The sequence below is a fragment of the Eleutherodactylus coqui genome, chromosome 7 (assembly GCF_035609145.1).
Source record: "Eleutherodactylus coqui strain aEleCoq1 chromosome 7, aEleCoq1.hap1, whole genome shotgun sequence".
Lineage (NCBI taxonomy): Eukaryota > Metazoa > Chordata > Amphibia > Anura > Eleutherodactylidae > Eleutherodactylus > Eleutherodactylus coqui.
In genome coordinates this window covers 37,326,451-37,344,876 of record NC_089843.1, presented here as the reverse complement: position 1 = coordinate 37,344,876, position 18,426 = coordinate 37,326,451, and the positions used below count along the sequence as shown (strand labels likewise).

The following is an 18,426-nucleotide window of genomic DNA, read 5'->3' as shown; positions in this document are numbered from 1 at the left end:
GTAACACTTGCTAGCGATGCCTCTGTAATTCCACGGCTTGGCAGGAGGCTCTGAGAAGCTCTCGGCTCATCTTAAATCCTGTAGTTTACTGTACTAGTGGTGCTGCCTGTAAATCCCTGAAGAAGAGGGAAGAGGCAATTTATTCCTGAAGTTGTACAGCACTTTTCTTTGGTTTTATCCCTGGGATTTTTATCAGTATTTGTCTCGGCATGTAGTAGGACTGTAAGGTGGCGAGAAGTTCTTCCCAGTCAGTATGTTGTCTTGAAAGTTATACTGGGACCTACTGGATGATACATGGGGCAGATAGCTTTAACTAAAACCCATGTATACACTGAGGCTATGAATATTCATCTAAAAGAGCAGTGCTGCTCCCCCTATGCTTTGTTGCGTGAAGCGCCAACCCAACATGATGTTGCCCATAGTAGTTGGCGCTCATTTAGCTACGTGGATGGTGGGTAACCTTTATGTAGACCGGAACATGTCACCCCAAAGTATGAATTTAACTAGTAGGTGGAAACGCCCTTTAAAAAAGTTGTCCGATTTACAAAGTGCACTTTTTTAAACATCCTATAAGGGAGTAAAAGGGTTGTTTGAAAGGTCCAATGAAAATAAGCAGATCATAAACACTAGCAATCAGCTGTGATCCGTAGGAATACCTGGCGGTAACTTTTCAGTTTTCCTGCAGTGCTACCACAGGGAAAATGAGGCATTTCACAATGTCTATTCTTATCAATGGGTTGTAGGACAGAACAGGTCCTCCAGAGCGAGAGATGCTTTTTCACCCACTCTACGTCCACTATGGCCAAGAGATGAGGATCCTGAACAGAGGACCCCCATCCATTAACTCAAAATACCTAATAGGGGTTTTCTCAATTGTTTTTCATTTCTCTTGAGCTTATGTCCAATGGAGGGTTTTTCACTTCTCTTGAGCTTATGTCCAATGGAGGGTATGGGAAGACTAAGGGCCATAAAAAAAGCAGTTGCAGGACACAGGGATGGCGAAAAAACTCCAAACCTCCTTGTGATATTTCTAACCCTAAGATCTCCCTCCAATAAATCGGAATTACCAAATAGGGGTTTTCAAAACTGGACAGACCCTTTACTAGACAGGGTCCTTTTTCCATTCAGAACTTCCATCAAAAACTAGAACTATTCTTCATTCACTAGAATAATGCTTCATTTTGCCTGTGGTGGTGCTGCAGGAAAGCTGAACACTTGCTTTAACGTTCCTCCGAAGTGTACAGCTGACCGCTGGCGGTCTGCAGTGAGACTCAGTGTGATCAGCTGATTTCTAGAGGAACCTTCTTATGAAAACGAATTGGTCAAAGTGGACAACCCTTGTAGGAATACTATCCTTAAAAAAGACCTAACGGCACATTTTCTTGACTGGAGCCTGTGCCCAGCCGAGGGTAGGTTGAGGGCCGAAGAAAAGGCAGTGAAAGCACCTAGGGATGGCGAAAGAAAACCCCAAAAGCCTCCTTACAAGAGCTCTAACCATAACATCAACCTTCACAGTGACAACACACGGACTGGTAAATGATCTCACAGTCTATAAAGTGTAAGTTATCAGTAGTGCAGACTTGCAAAAATACTATGTAATACTATAAGGAAAAAAAAACTACCAGTTAACAAAGAACACTTACTACCATCCCTTGAAAGATTTTGGGATAATTCACAGTAAACAGTGCCTGGAACGGTGGGAAGTATATTAAAGATTGCTAGATTTCACTGCACAGCAGAACTTCCATGACTAGCCAATATGGCTAAATTAACTCATTATCCAAGTCACTTTGACCTTCCTTTTCATGAGTCCTAAAGGATTAAGGACTGGTAACAGTCACAACACTGCACTTCCCCTTTGACTGCCCAGCGGTACATTATAACAATATAATACACCTTTTGCACCGGCAGTCAGAGGGAGGTGAAGGCGTAAGGGAAAAAAAACAGACATATAGTATCATTGGCGGCATAACAAACTGTATACCATAAATGTTTCATCTACAGCAAGCACTTGAGACACCTTTTTTGAGTCCTTCAGGGTCGTCTTCTATGGAGTTGTAGTCAATGGTCCCCTTAGACTCTGTTAGGTCTTTTCCTGATACCATGGGCTGGAGTAGGTAGCACATGCACAGTGAGTAACTAGCTGTGTACACTCAGTCGACTGTCCTTATATTTCGGTGGACTCTATCCTCTCCAACCTTGATGGCGTCCAAGGCTTCTTGTCTTCTGCTGGCGGTGTGGTGACCTTTGTGGTTAATTCACCAATCCTTTGCTCCAGTTGTTGGTTTTTCTGATACATCTCCACATAGTTGAGCTGCAGCTGCTTCTGATATTTTATGACTTTTTCCTTCTCTTCTTGCCACGTACGTCTCTCTTCCTCAAAGTCCACCACCTGCTGGTCTCGCTGCTGCCTCTCGAACGTCAACTCCAACTGGAGCTTCTCTATATCCTTCTTAAGAGTGCCCACACTGTCCTCGTTTTGACGTTTCATCTTGGCCTCATCGCTCTCGCATGCCAGAGTGTCCCTCAGCTTCTCGTTAAGTTCCATGGTGTATGGATTCTGACCAAAATCTGACAAGGTCTCCTTCAGACCTGCGATCTCCTGTTCACATTGACTGAGTTTCTCCTTCATTTGCTGGGCTTCGTTTTGCTTTCTTTGCATTTCGTTCTCACAGATCTCCAGACTGACAATTTTTGAGCTATAGGAATCTTTGATCGAAGCGATCTGCTCCTCTTTCTCTCGTAGCAAGGCCTTGACTTCTTTTAATTGTGATCTAAGGCCTACTATCTCATTGAGTTTCTGAGAAATGTCTGCCTGAGCGTCTTTCAATTGCTGCTTCAAAAGTGATATCTCCCCTGCTTTTTGACAAACCTGCGAAGAAAAGTGCCAATGTTTAAGTCACTGGAAGGAAACAAACATTTTGGAGTAGACAGTATGGCTATGGCTACACGGTGACATTTGATCACATGCAAGTAGCTATACACTCACGGGATTAATACGACCTCAAAACATCCTCATTGATACCCTACGGGAACCAATATCATGGGTGACTACTTAAAAAGTCAAACAGTGCAGAGTTTTTTTGCAGGGGTGCAAGGTTATTTGAACCTTATTTCCCTTGTGGAAACATTGAAGTGGTGGTTACAGTAATCCTGCAAATTTACAGCGCCTCCCAGGCTCTTGAGTTTCATGTCTGAATATCTATATGTCTGAAGATTTATGAAAGAGTCATGCCAGGGGAATAAAAATAGCATCAGTAGGGCCATAAAAGGGCCATTAGTAATGAGAGTGGCGTAAAGGGGCATTATTAATCAGTGGGGGCAAAAGGGGGGTATTATTAATTAATGAGAGTAAATAAAAGGCATTTTTAATGAATGGGGCCATAAAAGGGACACAAAAGCAGGCATTTTTAATGAGTGAGAGCATAAAGGGGGGGTTATTACTGAGTGTGGGCATAAGACAGCATTATTACTGAGTGGGGGTATAAAAGGGGCACTTTTTTTTCTTTACAACAGTTTCTATTGAAAGTTTTCTAATACATTAAAGAATATAGTAGCAGACAAAATTCTGCAGGCGTAACATGGTGATGTAATTACAAAGCACTGTATATTCTGGCTAAGTATATCAAAATAGTAGCAATCCAGTGTCGCCGGGTCTCTCGCCTTTTTTTCTTGTAAATGCGCTTTGCAGTAAACAATGGTCTGGCCAGGACCGAATCACAGGTCAAGAAGGGAGAGGGTGCGAGTTGGGAATGTTCTAGGGGTCGGTTACACTCTCCTGGGCTGTCACCCGGAGGGGCAAGGGAACCACAAGGCTATATTTAGGAAAACTAATTTATAAGGAAGTTAGTGGGCTCGTCGCTGTTGTAGGGAGGGCGTAATTTATCCAAGGTGTCCAGATACTAAGAAATCTATTGTGTTGGTCTTCCATTATCGAGTACTAATTCATTTGGCGTTTAACTTTGGAGAAGTCCAAAGAAGTTTTTTTTGCCAGGAATGAACAATAGTTTGTTTTGCTGCTAAAAAGAAGAACGAGATCAGTTTTCTGGAGTATAGAGATATATTCTCAATCTTCTTGTTCAGCAAAGTCTCCCATGGATTTTTCACGCAGGTTATGGTAGGTTACTGAATAAATTAGGGAATATTTCCTAATCCAGAGTCTTTTGACCCTAGGGCAGGACCACCATATGTGGAGCATGTCTTCAGGGAAAGAGCAATCTTCAGAGTAGCCAGGGACCGCATGTGCAGTTCTGGTGGGAACTAAGTACCAGCGTGGAAGAATTTTATATGATGTTTCCAACATTAGTGTGTTACAGGCATGACAATTGGTTGGTCTCCAAATCTTAGACCACTCCTCCTTGTCTAGAGTGTTATGGGGCACTTTTAATGAGTAAGGGGGCACAAAAGGCAACATTTAACGCATAGGGGCTACAGGGGCCAAAAAGGTGGTGGTGGGGGGATACAATTACTTTATGGGGCCCTATGGATGGGGAGATTGGAATATATAAGGTGAGGGTGCTGGAAAAGCAAGGACCCATAGCTGTCTTTATGTCAAATTCTGCAGGGACAAGTTGAAGCTGGGAGAAGTAATCATGACGGCCTGGGCCAGATGGAGAAGAAAAGGTAAAGAGAGCGAGCTAAATCAAAGAGGACATTATCTGTGATCACTGGATATAACAGTAGTGTAATCACTTATACGGTCTGCAGAGTGCCTGTGTAGAGCTGGTATATACCACTATAGTCGGTGTATGGGGTGATATTGATCTTTGTATTCAGTAAGAATAGTGATAATAATTGCACCTTGTATATATGGTATGCAATATAATTTGAGGGTCTGTTCTGGCGTCTAGATGAATTTAGGGGTCTGGTCTGGAAGGACTTATCTGTGCTTAGCTTTTTGTTACACTATTCCAAAGCCTGTATGAGAGGACACATTTTTAAAGCTTTTAAGCCCGACTCAGCAAAAAAGTGTGTCCTTACTTGAACTTTTACACGGGATTGGTAAATATTCATGTTGAGGGAAGGAGAGCTCCATTCAAATTTTTGCTACTACATAGGGTTCCTAATAAACTAGCTATTCAGTGTATATTTTAGTGGATGAATATTTACAAATCCTCATGAAATCATCTAAACGTCTTACCTCCCACTTGGTCTCCTCAATCTTTGGGAGGAACTCGGATTGCTCTTTCTTAAACACCATGCACTTCTTCTCCAGTTCCTCCCTTTCCTGCAGCAACTGTGCAACATCATCTTGAAACTTCTTCTTTTCTTGCTGGAGCTTGAATATCTGCAGCTGTAACGCTTGTTGGGCGCGTTGTGCTTTCTTGGACACTTGCTGAAGCTTGTTGGCATAATTCTGTCTCAAGTCTTCCATTTCTCGTTCCCAGATCTTTTGTTTCTCTTCGAAGACTTGAAAAATAGCAGCCTCGCTTTTATCCAAGTTCCTCTTCATCTGTATGACCTCTTGCTCCTTTTCCCAGAGACGATCTTCTAGGTCTTGAATGATGTCATCGCTTGAGGGTGAATGGAAAGGCAAGGCCTCGTTGAGATGGTTCAGTCTGCTAAAAGAAGAAGTGCTTTTGCTGGAAGATCGGCCGCTATCTGAGGTAGAAATTCCATTATAACCTACTATATTCTTTTCTACATAGGTAGTCCCGATGCGATTTATATGGCTTGTTGACGCGCTCATTGGGCCAACATGCTGGCTGTATCCAGTTCCGTACGTTGGTAGGCTGGTCAGTGAATTGCGACCGGAGTCAGATAGACCTCCAACCTGGTTGGAAGACCTATTGTGACCGGTCTTCTCCAAACTGCTTTTCAAGACAGCTGGACTGTTACTGTTCCCATGACCAGAGCCCTTTCGATTCTCCGTGACGCCATTGTTCAACGGTGGACATAAGTTTTGCATGGAATGGAAATTCTTCGGAACTACCGGTTTAAAGGCAGAGGGTCTCACCAAAGTCTCATTGCTCTGTAAAAACAAAAAACAGGACATTGACAATGATTTCACTTTTATCACTAGATAAAAGACCCCCTATAGATCAAAGTGTACAGCTGTTAAAGGGGTTTACCAGAATTAGCTTCCATAGGATAGGTGATAAAAGCCTGATGAATGTTCACCCCTAAGGACACCACCGATCCTGAGAATGGGGGTTTTGTGTCCCCCTCTTCTCATCACTGCAGGGATGTTGAATGGCGATGCACGGCTACCATTACAATGGGGCTATCTCCATTTGACCCATTGAAAATTACTGGATTGGCACTATGCGTGTGTAGCCATCCCTCCATTCAATCTGCTCCTCACTGTGGGAAGCTTGCAGTGAGGTGGAGAGAGGAAACGGGACCCCCGTTTTTGGGATCTATCCTAGGTGATAAAAGTGAATTCTGGAAGAAATCCCTTTAATCCACTTTGCTTGACTTGGTTGGTCTATGTATTAACCCTTTGGTGTGGCAGGAAGTTTTGGAGGCAATGTTTTTATTTTATTATCTCCGCCTTATAAGAGCTGAAACCTATTTTATATTTCTATTGACATAGCCGTATAAGGGCTCAGTCAGACGGGCATTTTTATGTGCAAATTTTCATGCACGGAATGCAAACGCACAAATATTTGTGTGACCGAAGCAGACGTCACACTGAAAAAAATGCACTTGGCTGCGTTTATGTGCACATAAAGTGCGCTGCCCGCTATTTCCTGCTGTGGTTGTGACAGCTGCAGCAGGGAATTCCTTGGATGTGAAACCCCTGGATTCTATCACATCCAGGGGCTTCACCTTTGGTCAATGGGGCCGGCGACAGCAGTGGCAGCCCCATTAACATACAGAGAAGATCACAATCTGATTTCTTCATCTCCCGCGGGAAGTCTCCTTGTCACTGAACACTGTGACAGCATTGTCACAGTGTGCAGTGACAGGAGAACTCACCGCAGAGATTAATAAAATCCTCTGCCACAGCTCTGGCAGAGGACCGCAATGCTATCCCATTGAATTCAATGGAGCCGGCGCTACAGTAGGCTCCATTGAAAGCAATGGGCTGCCGGCAAGCCCTGCAGTGATTTTTGGTAAAGATCTTTAAATATAAGCTCTTCCCTGAAAATCATCCCTAAAATGTGTAAATGTATATATACTCACCTCTCCACAGCTGCCGGGATCAGGCACATTCAGCCGGGTCATCTCCCTGCACTGCTCTGAAGTGCTTTTAGCAGGCGGGCACTTCAAAATCCCCGCCTGCTGAAAGGACTGCCTCTGATTGGCTGAGCACTGTGGCCAATCAGAGGCAGCTGTCATTCATTATCTAAGCGCTGCCTCTGATTGGTCACAATGCTCAGCCAATCAGAGGCAGTCGTTTTAGCAGGCGGGGATTTTAAATCCCCGCCTGCTGAAAGCACTTCAGAGCAGTGCAGGGAGAAGAGCCGGCAGGATGTGTCTGAGCCCTGGCAGCTGCGGAGAAGTGAGCATATATTTTTTCTATTTTTTTATACTTTTTAGGGATAATTTTCAGGGAAGGGCTTATATTTAAAGCCCTTCCCCGAAAATCCCTGCAAGGCTTGCCGGCAGCCCATTGCTTTGAATGGAACCGACTGTAGCGCTGGCTCCATTGAATTCAATAGGAGAACATCGCATCGCATTCATGTGCCACAGCTGTTCCAGAGGATCGCGATCTTAACTGTATGTTCTCAATGGGGTCGCCGCTGCTGCCGCCAACCCCTTTGAGCACAAGGTAAAACCCCTTATCCAGGGGTTTCACATCCAAAAAAGACGGATGCTGCAGTTACTTGCGTTTTTAAATCCGCTTCCCTATATTTACCGCTGCGCACTTTTGTGCGCACGTAAATATCAGGGAATATAACTGCTGCCATTGAAAAGCATTGGTTCTTAATAGATGCGGATGGCAAACGCAAGTAACGCGCACATAAAAATGTCCGTCTGACTGAGACCTAAGGAGTTGTTTGTTGCGAGATGAGTTATATTTTTTAATCGCACCATTTAATGTACTGAAAAACTTTAAACATTGTCGGATAAAAAAACCCATTTCATGTGAAATTGTTTTGAACACTTATAAAAAAAAAATTTTTGTATTTTATTTATATGTTTGAAAATTTTCTTACACATTTTTTTAAACATTTTTCATGGTCACACTGTGAAACTTTACCATTTCTGTATTGCAGCATATTATGGCTATTAGTGTTATCCAGGGCCTAATATGAGTACTGAGATGGCGAACCTGGGGGCCTTCATCAGGTCCCTGGCTACCGTGACAACTCATCAGCATCCTGTGATTGTGATGCAGATGGGAAAAAGTGAAAGAGGTGTCTCCCTCTGTCTAACCACTTAGATGCTGCGGTCACTATTGACAGTGGCATATAAGGGATTATCTTTGCTCCTGGCTATTGCAACAGCGTTTCAATTATAGGCTGACATCAGCCACCTATGGAGCAGGTGCAACTCCTATGCGCATCTGTCATAAATAAATGGCAGATGTTGCTCAGGGGTTAATGTTCAGCCATTCATTTGGTTGGCTAATTCCAGGGACAGTTGTCTGTTAAGAAGGGATTATCTTCATGAGACACAGTAGACTATGGATGAACTGCAATACCAGACACAGTCATGAGCAAGTGTGGCGCTGTCTGTAAAAGAAAGCAGTCAGGACTACAATCTCCCATTCTCTAAAGCGGTTTCCCTCCACATTATATGATATGCTTTCACCTTTTCGCTCTTGCGTTGCTCATTTATATACATGGAGTTTTTCTCCGTCTTGTAACTCTTTTCTTCACCCGAGTATCGGTTTGAGTAGCCATTTCTGAAGCTGTCGTTTTGCTTGAGGCTGTTCTGAGTTCTGGTTCCCACACTCTTCATTGCAAACTCTTGATCATTGGCAACTCCGCTGCCCACACTGCCCATAGTGCCCTGGGAGGGAGAGTCAGAGGACCTGCTGGCGAAAGAGTGGAAGGACTCTTGGCTCTGGTAGGTTGTGTCACTCAGGACCGTTCTTGATTCTAATTTTGCCATGGTAGCAGAGAGGAAGATGTGTGATGACACTCAACGGCACTGTATGAGAAACAAGACCAAGAAGACCAACGGTTATCCAAACTGGGTACTGCCAAAGAATATTATATTCAGGAATCATGTCTTTATAAAGAAGACTATCTATCTATCTATCTATCTATCTATCTCCTATCTATCTATCTATCTATGTATCTATCTATCTATCTATCTATCTATCTATCTCATATCTATCTCCTATCTATCTATCTAATATCTATCTATCTATCTCATATCTATCTCATATCTATCTATCTATCTATCTATCTATCTCATATCTATCTATCTATCTATCTATCTCATATCTATCTCATATCTATCTATCTATCTATCTATCTCATATCTATCTATCTATCTATCTATCTATCTATCTCATATCTATCTATCTATCTATCTATCTATCTATCTATCTATCTATCTATCTCATATCTATCTATCTCATATCTATCTATCTATCTATCCATCTATCTCATATCTATCTATCTATCTATCTCCTATCTATCCATGCATCCATCCATCCATCTATCTATCCATTATCTATTCGTCTTAAACACTGAACGATGACTGCATTAGGAACAGCTGGTGCATGACATCTTGTTATCAGTAACGAGGTACCGCATGATGGCGCCATCCTAATCTGCCCTCGGATAACATACTGACCCCACCTTTGCAGCAGAAGGCAACATTTGGCAGCCATGGGTGTATGTGGTCACTTGAGTGACTGGTGCCCAAAGGTGTGTTGCCAGTATTTCTGAAACAGTCGCACCTGTTGACTGCTCCCGAACCACCGTGTCAAGATTGTACCAAGACTGGTTGAACCATGGACAGACATCTGACAGAAGATCATTCAGCGGCAGGCCACATGTCGTTGATCCTAGAGATGAGTGTCAAGTGGCACGTCTGGTATCTCAGCAAAGATGTGCTACAGTGGACCAACTGACCTAGCATTACAACAGTGGGGAAGTTAGACTAATTTCTATGTGGCGTACCTTGTGTCAACTGGCCTTCAATAGCCAAAAACTAACAAGGATGCCCGTGACGAACCCACGTCATCTCCAAAAATGCATCACATGGGTCCAGGATAAACGCCAATGGACCTTGAACATATGGCAGAATTTCATCTGAAGAGACAAGTCCTGGCTCCTAATGAAACATATTGATGACCGGGTCTGCATCTGACATAAGCTGCATGAAGCTGTTTCCCATGGGTGTATCGTTGGGGTTCTCGGCAGACTGGTGGTGATAGTGTCATGGTCTGGGGAGTGTTTTCCTGGCATGGTTTAGGAACATCTGCACCCATATCTTCAGTAAGTCTTTCCTGACCATAAGGCCATCTTTCAAGAGGACAACTCTCCGTGTCATCAAGCTTGGATAACAATGAATTCTCCACACCGCCTGGGCCCCCAAAAATTGGCTGACTGTAACCCTATTGAACATCTTTGGGGTATGCTGGAAAAGGGTTGTGAGATCTGTTCCCACTTATTTGCAAAATATGCCCCAACTGCCGAAGCTGCTGCATTGGACATGGGTCAAGTTGAGTATGGTGGATCTGTGCCACTTTGTAGAATCAGTTCTCCAATGACTGAAGGCGGTGTTCACCCAAAAAGGCGGAACAACCTGTTATTGAGTAGGTGTACCTAATACAGTGATCGTTCAGTGTACATAATATATCTAACTAATGTCAAGTGTGATATATGAATACCACAAGAACAGAGGCCTAGTAGGCAACTAATTTGGCAGTCCTGATGCCCACAGTAACTCATGGCAGTTCTCCAGATAGCACTATGACCAACATGAAGCACCAAATTACAGTTTATATAAAGACATAATCTACTTAAAATGTTGAGTGACTTTCTAAATACATTATATTGCTTATCTTGCAGTGATCCTAAGTTGAAGCCGGTATTATTCTCCAGAGCAACAATTATAATTCTGCTGCTTGATACTAGAAACAGTCAGCAAGCTTGTTGTCAGACACATCACTAACAGATTAGCTGAGCTCCTCTAAAATAATGGAATATTTTTTTAGCTTTTCCTACATCAATTTGTTATACAACACCCAGCGTAAAGAAAACACTACCCAGAATGCAAATTATCAGAGCAATCTCTGTGCAAGGACAGATTAGTTTCAACAATATACCTGAAGGGGTCTCTACTGTGGATAATCCCCGTTTTCAAGAATAATTCATTGACAATCAGCAGATTACAGTGTGTCCTCTTACTGGGATCACAGGTAATGTGTATAGAAACACAGATATAAGTGTTGAATTTCCCTGCAGTGCCTCCACAGGGCAAATGAAGCATTACACAGTGCCCAACCATATCAATAGGATGTCTATGTACTGCAGGACAGGACAAGTCCTCCATAGTGAGAGAGACCCTCTTTATAACCACCTCCACCCTGGCCAAGAGATAAGGACCCCTCACTATTAATTTAGAATTACCTAATAGGGTGTATGGAAATGGGCCTTCTAAACTGGACAATGCCTTTATGTGCAAGAAAAGGTCGATGACGCTTGACCGATTGCGTATAGAGCCATTATGATTATATTTAGATCGTACAACACTGATCTAGGTCTAGTAACTGAAATTGAAAGCAACCCTCCAGTCCTGGACAAAAAAAGATGGCTGCACCACTTCTCTGACTACTTGGTGCACGCTGTGTATTAGTATGCATCAGTAGCCTAAGACACTTCCCACTGCTTTTATTAGCCAGTGCTGTCCAAGTGAGCAGTACCGGCCAATCAGATCAGCATGCATTGTCTTTCACTAATCATGCATAATAATACACAGTGTGTTTTAGGTACTCATAGAAGCATCTGAGCTTGTCCAGGATCGGAGGGTCACTTTAATTGTAGAATACAGTCAAGGTGGTGCAATTCCCGACAACAATACATGTTTCCTGGTAGTCATAGAATCATAGACTTGTAGAGCTGGAAGGGGACCTCCATGGTCATCGGGTCCAACCCCCTGCTCAGTGCAGGATCACTAAATATTCTTTTTAGTTGCCTACGATGGGACTGGATCTGAGAAGGAAGAACGTTTTTCCTTCTTTCTGGGAATGGAATTGTTCATATTTTTGAAGAATGGGCTTCAAATATACTCCTTTAAATACAAGGAGCAAAAATATCCAAAACTGCACCACACGAGAGGACAAACCAGACTTCAGCAGTCATGTAGACCATTCCAGAAGACAGACTGATGTTTGCCGGGGCCCGATAATTTGTACTTTAAGGCTGTGTACACCTTTGCAATTTTTTTTCTTAAATCAATGTGTTTTTTGGGAATGAAGACTTACCTTAATTGATTTTCATTAAACATTTCTGATGGTTTAATTTCTATGCTTGTATTGTTTTCCAAATCACTACAGACTGGAGGGCTGAAATATTAACTAATTCTGACAGATCCTTCACTACCTTGCACCCCTGTAGTGAATGTGCAATCACCACCTTTCCACTAAGCTATTACAGAGGGCTGTATGAAAGTGCTCTCGGATGGTGGAGGAGATAAGGACAGAGAGCAGAGGAAGATACTATTACAGAAGGTTGTAATTCATTCTGGGTGAATGTTCTGCTCTTATCAGTCGTGAAGGAGAATGAACCTGCAGCTACTTAGAGAGAGGATGAAGAAATAGCTGTGTAGCATTGAGTGGGTGTGATTATGCTACACAGCCTCTGAAAGAGGAATCAGGAAGGGAAGCTGAGCTTGCATGTATAACAGAGTCCAGCTGATCAGAGCTGAGAACATCCCCAGCTGGAAATGTGAATGGAGAGCCTACAAACCAAGTATGACGCTTTCTAAATGCATGCAAAAGAAAATGCAATGTAAAAAAAACACATAAGTGCATTTTTTTTCCTGCAAGGACTTAGTAAAATAGGTGTATTGATTTTTCCTGCAAAAAGGTTTCCATAACCTTTAAATATCAGTAGAAGTCCTTCACAAAGTCCAGGAGCAAATTGCAAAGGACACTAGCCATCGGGCTGCTGAGGTTTCTCAAGCCTGGACTAAAAACAAGCAAGTATGAAAGTTTGAAAACACACTTGAATGAAGAAGAAACCTCTGAGAAACACTACAGTCCAAGGGCAATTGCTGGGCATTGCTAGTAAAACTAGTGGTGGTCACAAATAGTTGTCGACAGAGGACTAAGATGGCTCAGAAACTTAAACACTGGGGTGGACAAAGTACAATAGGCATTAGGAACCAGAACTCTACTAGCTAATTTGCCTATTTTAATTGCAATCCATAAGACCGTTTTAGGTGTAAATAACAATTTATAGAAGAGTCCAAAAAGTTGCACACCAATTGTAAGTTTTTGGGCAGCATGGGATACTCTGCTCCCGAGACTTGTCCAACTCTGCATAGGATGAACATTTATAGACTCTACACAATTTTAGTGTGTGGAGCAGAAGGTAAATTTTTGAAAGTAAATATTTTTGGACACCTTATTTTCGACTGACCCGACACAATATACAATCGGGTCCCCAATAGTTTTCGAGACCGATGATAACCCTACACTCGCCTTCGTTAGATCTGACATCTACCCACTTATAATGTGGATCACGTTATTTGTCTCGTTAACAACTTTGCCAGCCTATGAAGTTTGAGTCCCCCCCTGAGTTTCTCGCCTTGGCTGTGAACTTTTGGCTCCCCTCCCTCTACACCTCCCTACGTTGCTCTGGTCTCTGTGCTGTCAGAATCAATTTCTCAGTCGAGAGATTTCCCCAGTTAAGTGTTTTCAGCAATTGCTGCAGATGAAAGCGAGTTGAAGGAAAGGTTACGTGTAATGTTGGCTCCTGTAGAGAGAATTCATAACTCGCCTCTATGTGGTACATTTTGTATGAACTTAAAACGCGTGCAGTAACTTGATTACCAAAAACCCAATCTCTGCCAAAATGATTGCAGTCCTGCGAGATCAGGCAGGTTAAAGATTCAGTCTGGAGCTCACATAATTATCGCTTTTTTTTCATGTTTTGTAAAGAATATTTAATTCCTTTTGGTTCTCTACAAAGAGGAGATAAAAATCTACAGAGGATCGAACCGAAAACTCCACTATGGAAGATTCCAAGATGCTTCAAAGACTCAGAGGAGGAAATGTAAACTTTACTTATGTTTGTAACTGTCCAAATAGAAAAAAGTTTGGTACCGTGTCCACAAATCACGATGAGACGCACAGCCAGCCTTAGCTACGTGCAATCCGTGCGGTCATCCGTGTTAGGGGGCACCAGGCAGATATAGGCTGGGGCGATCACCTCCCTTAGGTTCGCCTGGCCAGATGATCTTCCTCCGTGTGTCAGCGTCTTGTGAAGTTGCCTTAATCACTCCCCTCCTGCAATAGAATTGCGTAGTTTTTCTGCCGTGTTTATGCTATGAGCTTGGTTTGGGTGCTGTATTTATGTTATGAGCTTGTTTCTGGTATTGTAGTAGTAGTAGTTTCTACTAGTTTGGTTCTGGTGCCATATTTATGTTGTGATTCTGGTGCTGTATTTATGTCACAAGCTTGCATATTGAGCCGTCTTTATGTAATAAGCTTTGTTTTGGTGCTGTATTCAAGCTATGATCTTTGTTCTGGGTCTGTATTTTTGTTATGAGCTGGTTTCTGGTATTGCATCTATGTATTAAGTTTGGTTTTGTGTGAAATTTATGTTGCAAGCTCAGTTTTGTGGCTGTATTCATGTTATGAGCTTGGTTCTGCTGTTTTATCTATATACTGAGGTTGGTTTGTGCTGTATTTGTTATGAACTTGGTTTTGGTGCTGTATTTATGCTGTTAACTTGTTTCTGGTACACTATTTATTCACTGAGCTGTTTTGGTGTGGGCATGCTGCTATCTATCTGCTTTGCACACAAGCAGTATATAGTCTGAGTGCTTGTCATGAGTGCAATATATAGAGATTTCCCCTATAATGAGGAAGGTACTGATGATATGACCCAGTTTGATATGGGAGCTGCGGGTCTAGGAACTCTGTTGTATTGACGCTTCCTCAGATCTGCATATTCACCACTCTCAACAAAAAAAACAACATTTTGTTGCCTATATAATATATACTGAACGGCCACATTATTAGAGTACCATGCCAAAGTCGAAGAAGCCTCTTATACGCTGAATGACCCCTTTTTTTAAACCCCCGAACCTTACATGTTTGAAGCTTCATTGTATAGAAATTATCCCTGTGACCCAGGAATACAGCATAAAATCATGTGATAAGTGTTCCGTGGATTAAGGCCCATTTACACGCAACAATTATTATTCCTCAAAATTAATTCAAACGAGTGAAAGTGAGTGATTATCGTTACGTGTAAACGCACGGCTATTGTGCACTGTTGGTTCACTTGTTGTTTATCGCTGAGTTTCAGCCTGCATAAAAATAGTCGTTAGTTTGTTCGCTTGTCGATACGTTTAAACAGCATTCGTTTAGTTATTCAAACAACTTGAGGGGAGGGGTGATTGTTTGCAGTGCTAGACACAATGACTCATGCCACACAAGACAATGGCTTTTTCTTCCTGCCAGCCAGAGATTCTTTGCATGAACCCACACCCACCTGAGCAAGCAATATACAGTATTTGCATAGCTAATGAGGGGAATGTTGAGGATTTCAATAAATTATCTTAACGTGTAAACGCTCAACATTTCAAAGCAAAAGAGTTATTAAGTCATCATTAGTTAAAAAGACAATCATTGCTTGTAAATGGGCCTTTAGTTTCATTATAAATCCACATTAGATAAGAAAAAGCCAGAGATATGAGCGACTTCTGACGAGGCCTGGTCATTGGTGCTAGCCGGGGCCGGGATTTCACTGCCAACTACTTGGGGTTTTCTCTTGCTGCAGTATGGAGAGTATACCGAGAATGGTGTGATCAAGGCAAAACATCCATCGCAAGGTGATCCTGTGGAAATAAGCAACTCGCCACCGAAAGGGGTCAGAGGAGGACGTCAAGAATCATACTGATGAACAGACTGGTGCTACAACTAACGTGTTCCGTATGCACAGTTGTCTTTCCTTATCATGGATGGGTTACAACAGCAGATGGACAGTCCGAGCGCCATTGCTGTCCTTAGGATCTTCCAGGTCATTCTTCTCAGGTATATCATCTCTTACTGTATACTTCAGTCACAACTGAAGCTACAACTTGCCTAGCTGACCTCCCACAAAACTCTCCACTTTGGTGCAGAGCAATGAGGCAAATAGCGGCCGTACACAGAGTATACTTTGTGCAGACACTGAACAATCAGGGCATGCTGGGTGAATCAAGAACTTGGAATAAAGAATTTTTTAATACAACTTTGGATATAAATGGAGTGCTAGAAATAGTATAATTTAACCCTTTGACATGTTTGGTCATACATATACACCCTCCTGCGTCAGGGTTTGTATGGAGCGGGATCATGAGCCAATCCCACTCCACACATGGCGGGTAACGGCTGTCTTTGACAGCTGACACCTGCCCACAACAGCCGCAACTAGCTGATCATTGCTATTAGCCCTTAACAGCAACATTTAAATGCCAAGATTGGAGTTCGGGGGTCCAGCTCTCTTCATGTATTGAGCGCATCCCCTTGCGCCTTTTCAGAAATGAACACCAGCTCCGTCCTGGCATACATTGCTGGTATAATTTATGCCAGTTTTTGGCATAAGTTATACATAAATCTGTCGGTCTAGGATAGTCACTCCTTCTCCAGACAAGCCTTACCCACTTTTCATAAAAGTGGCGGGGCCAACACAGAAAAAAAAAGTTGCAAATACAAGTTTGGACAAAAATTTCTAAGGACACTGGCGTAAAACTAAAACACTGGTGTAAAACAGTTTGGAAGTGTGCCCGTTTGTATGGCAATCCCTGAAGACATTTCTTAGTTTCAAACCTCACTTAGGTTATGTCTTGAGTTTACAGAGAAGGTATCAGAATCCCTTAAAACGGGTTTCAGAAGGAACCCTGAGATGGAACCATAGACTCATGCCTCAGTCTGAGCAGGGTGCCCTTCATTTCATGCATTTGTGCCCAAGAGAAGTGCTAGAAGCAAACAGAACCCATTTGGTTCTTTATAGTTCCGTCTTGGGTTTCCGTCCCATTATTGGGGACTCTGATGGAACCCGCTGCAGAACCTCGGTACGTGATGTAAAACGTGAGATGAATATGAGGATAATGCCTCCATACCTGTCTGTACATTCAGAGGCAGGAAAGCTGCATACATAGCTGAGAAGTTGATACAATTGTATCCAGTCTAGACAATGCTCTGTGAGCTTAGATTTCCATCTGGGCCTTCTGTTCAGGGGGATTGCCATAAATGCTGGAAAAAAATAGCGCAGCATGCTTTGCTATTTTCAAAAATAAAATGAGAGGAAGCCAGATGAAGTCCATTCTTGTCAATAGATTCCTTCAGGAGCCGCTCGTTTCCATCATTTGACAGATCCGTCTTATTCATTGTTCTCTTCTATGATGGAACAGAAGAATGGAAATTTCAAGCAGACGTGAACGGAGCCTAAATACATCAACAGCAGGTGCACAAATCTCTCTAATTTGCTACAATGTATCAGTCAGGGCTGCTTAGCTCACAGAGCATTGTCTACACTGGATACAACTGTATCCACTTCTCAGCTGTGATCAGGATTATCTATATACAGGTTTAGGGCAAAGTACGCTACGCAGCATATTAACGCATGAACCGGGGTCTTTTTGTTTACTAATCAAACTCTGTGCTATTGCGTGCGAATTTGAAAAAAAAAGCAGTAAGATAGGAAGATGGAGCAGGACCTAGGACATAGGTCCTGCCCCATCTTCCTAGGACATAGGTCCTGCCCCATCTTCCTAGGACAAAGGTCCTGTCCCATCTTCCTAGGACATAGGTCCTGCCCCATCTTCCTAGGACACAGGTCCTGCCCCATCTTCCTAGGGCATAGGTCCTGCCCCATCTTCCTAGGGCATAGCTCCTGCCCCATCTTCCTAGGACATAGCTCCTGCCCCATCTTCCTAGGACAAAGGTCCTGCCCCATCTTCCTAGGACATAGGTCCTGCTCCATCTTTCTAGAACATAGGTCCTGCCCCATCTTCCTAGGACATAGGTCCTGCCCCATCTTCCTAGGACATAGGTCCTGCCCCATCTTCCTCGGGCGTAGGTCCTGCCCCATCTTCCTAGGACATAGGTCCAGCCCCATCTTACTCGGGCGTAGGTCCTGCCCCATCTTCCTAGGACATAGGTCCGGACCCATTTTCCTAGGACATAGGTCCTGCCCTATCTTCTTTGGGCGTAGGTCCTGCCCCATCTTCCTAGGACATAGGTCCTGCCCCATCTTCCTCAGGCGTAGCTCCTGCCCCATCTTCCTAGGACATAGGTCCAGCCCCATCTTACTCGGGCGTAGCTCCTGCCCCATCTTCCTAGGACATAGCTCCTGC

At 43.1% G+C, this 18,426-nt stretch overlaps 1 protein-coding gene across 1 annotated transcript in view; it reads right to left on the bottom strand.

The window, feature by feature from the left end:
• Positions 1-2,038: 2,038 nt before the first annotated feature.
• The window catches only part of LZTS3 (leucine zipper tumor suppressor family member 3), a 112,149-nt gene continuing 95,761 nt past the window's right edge, over positions 2,039-18,426 (bottom strand). Inside the window, exons 2-4 of the mRNA XM_066574597.1 lie at positions 8,704-9,045; positions 5,141-5,971; positions 2,039-2,872 (exon numbers count right to left, since the gene is read on the bottom strand). Of these exons, the coding sequence (XP_066430694.1) occupies positions 2,168-2,872; positions 5,141-5,971; positions 8,704-9,006 (1,839 nt within the window). The 5' untranslated portion in view covers positions 9,007-9,045 and the 3' untranslated portion in view covers positions 2,039-2,167. The remainder of the gene's footprint in view (positions 2,873-5,140; positions 5,972-8,703; positions 9,046-18,426) is intronic.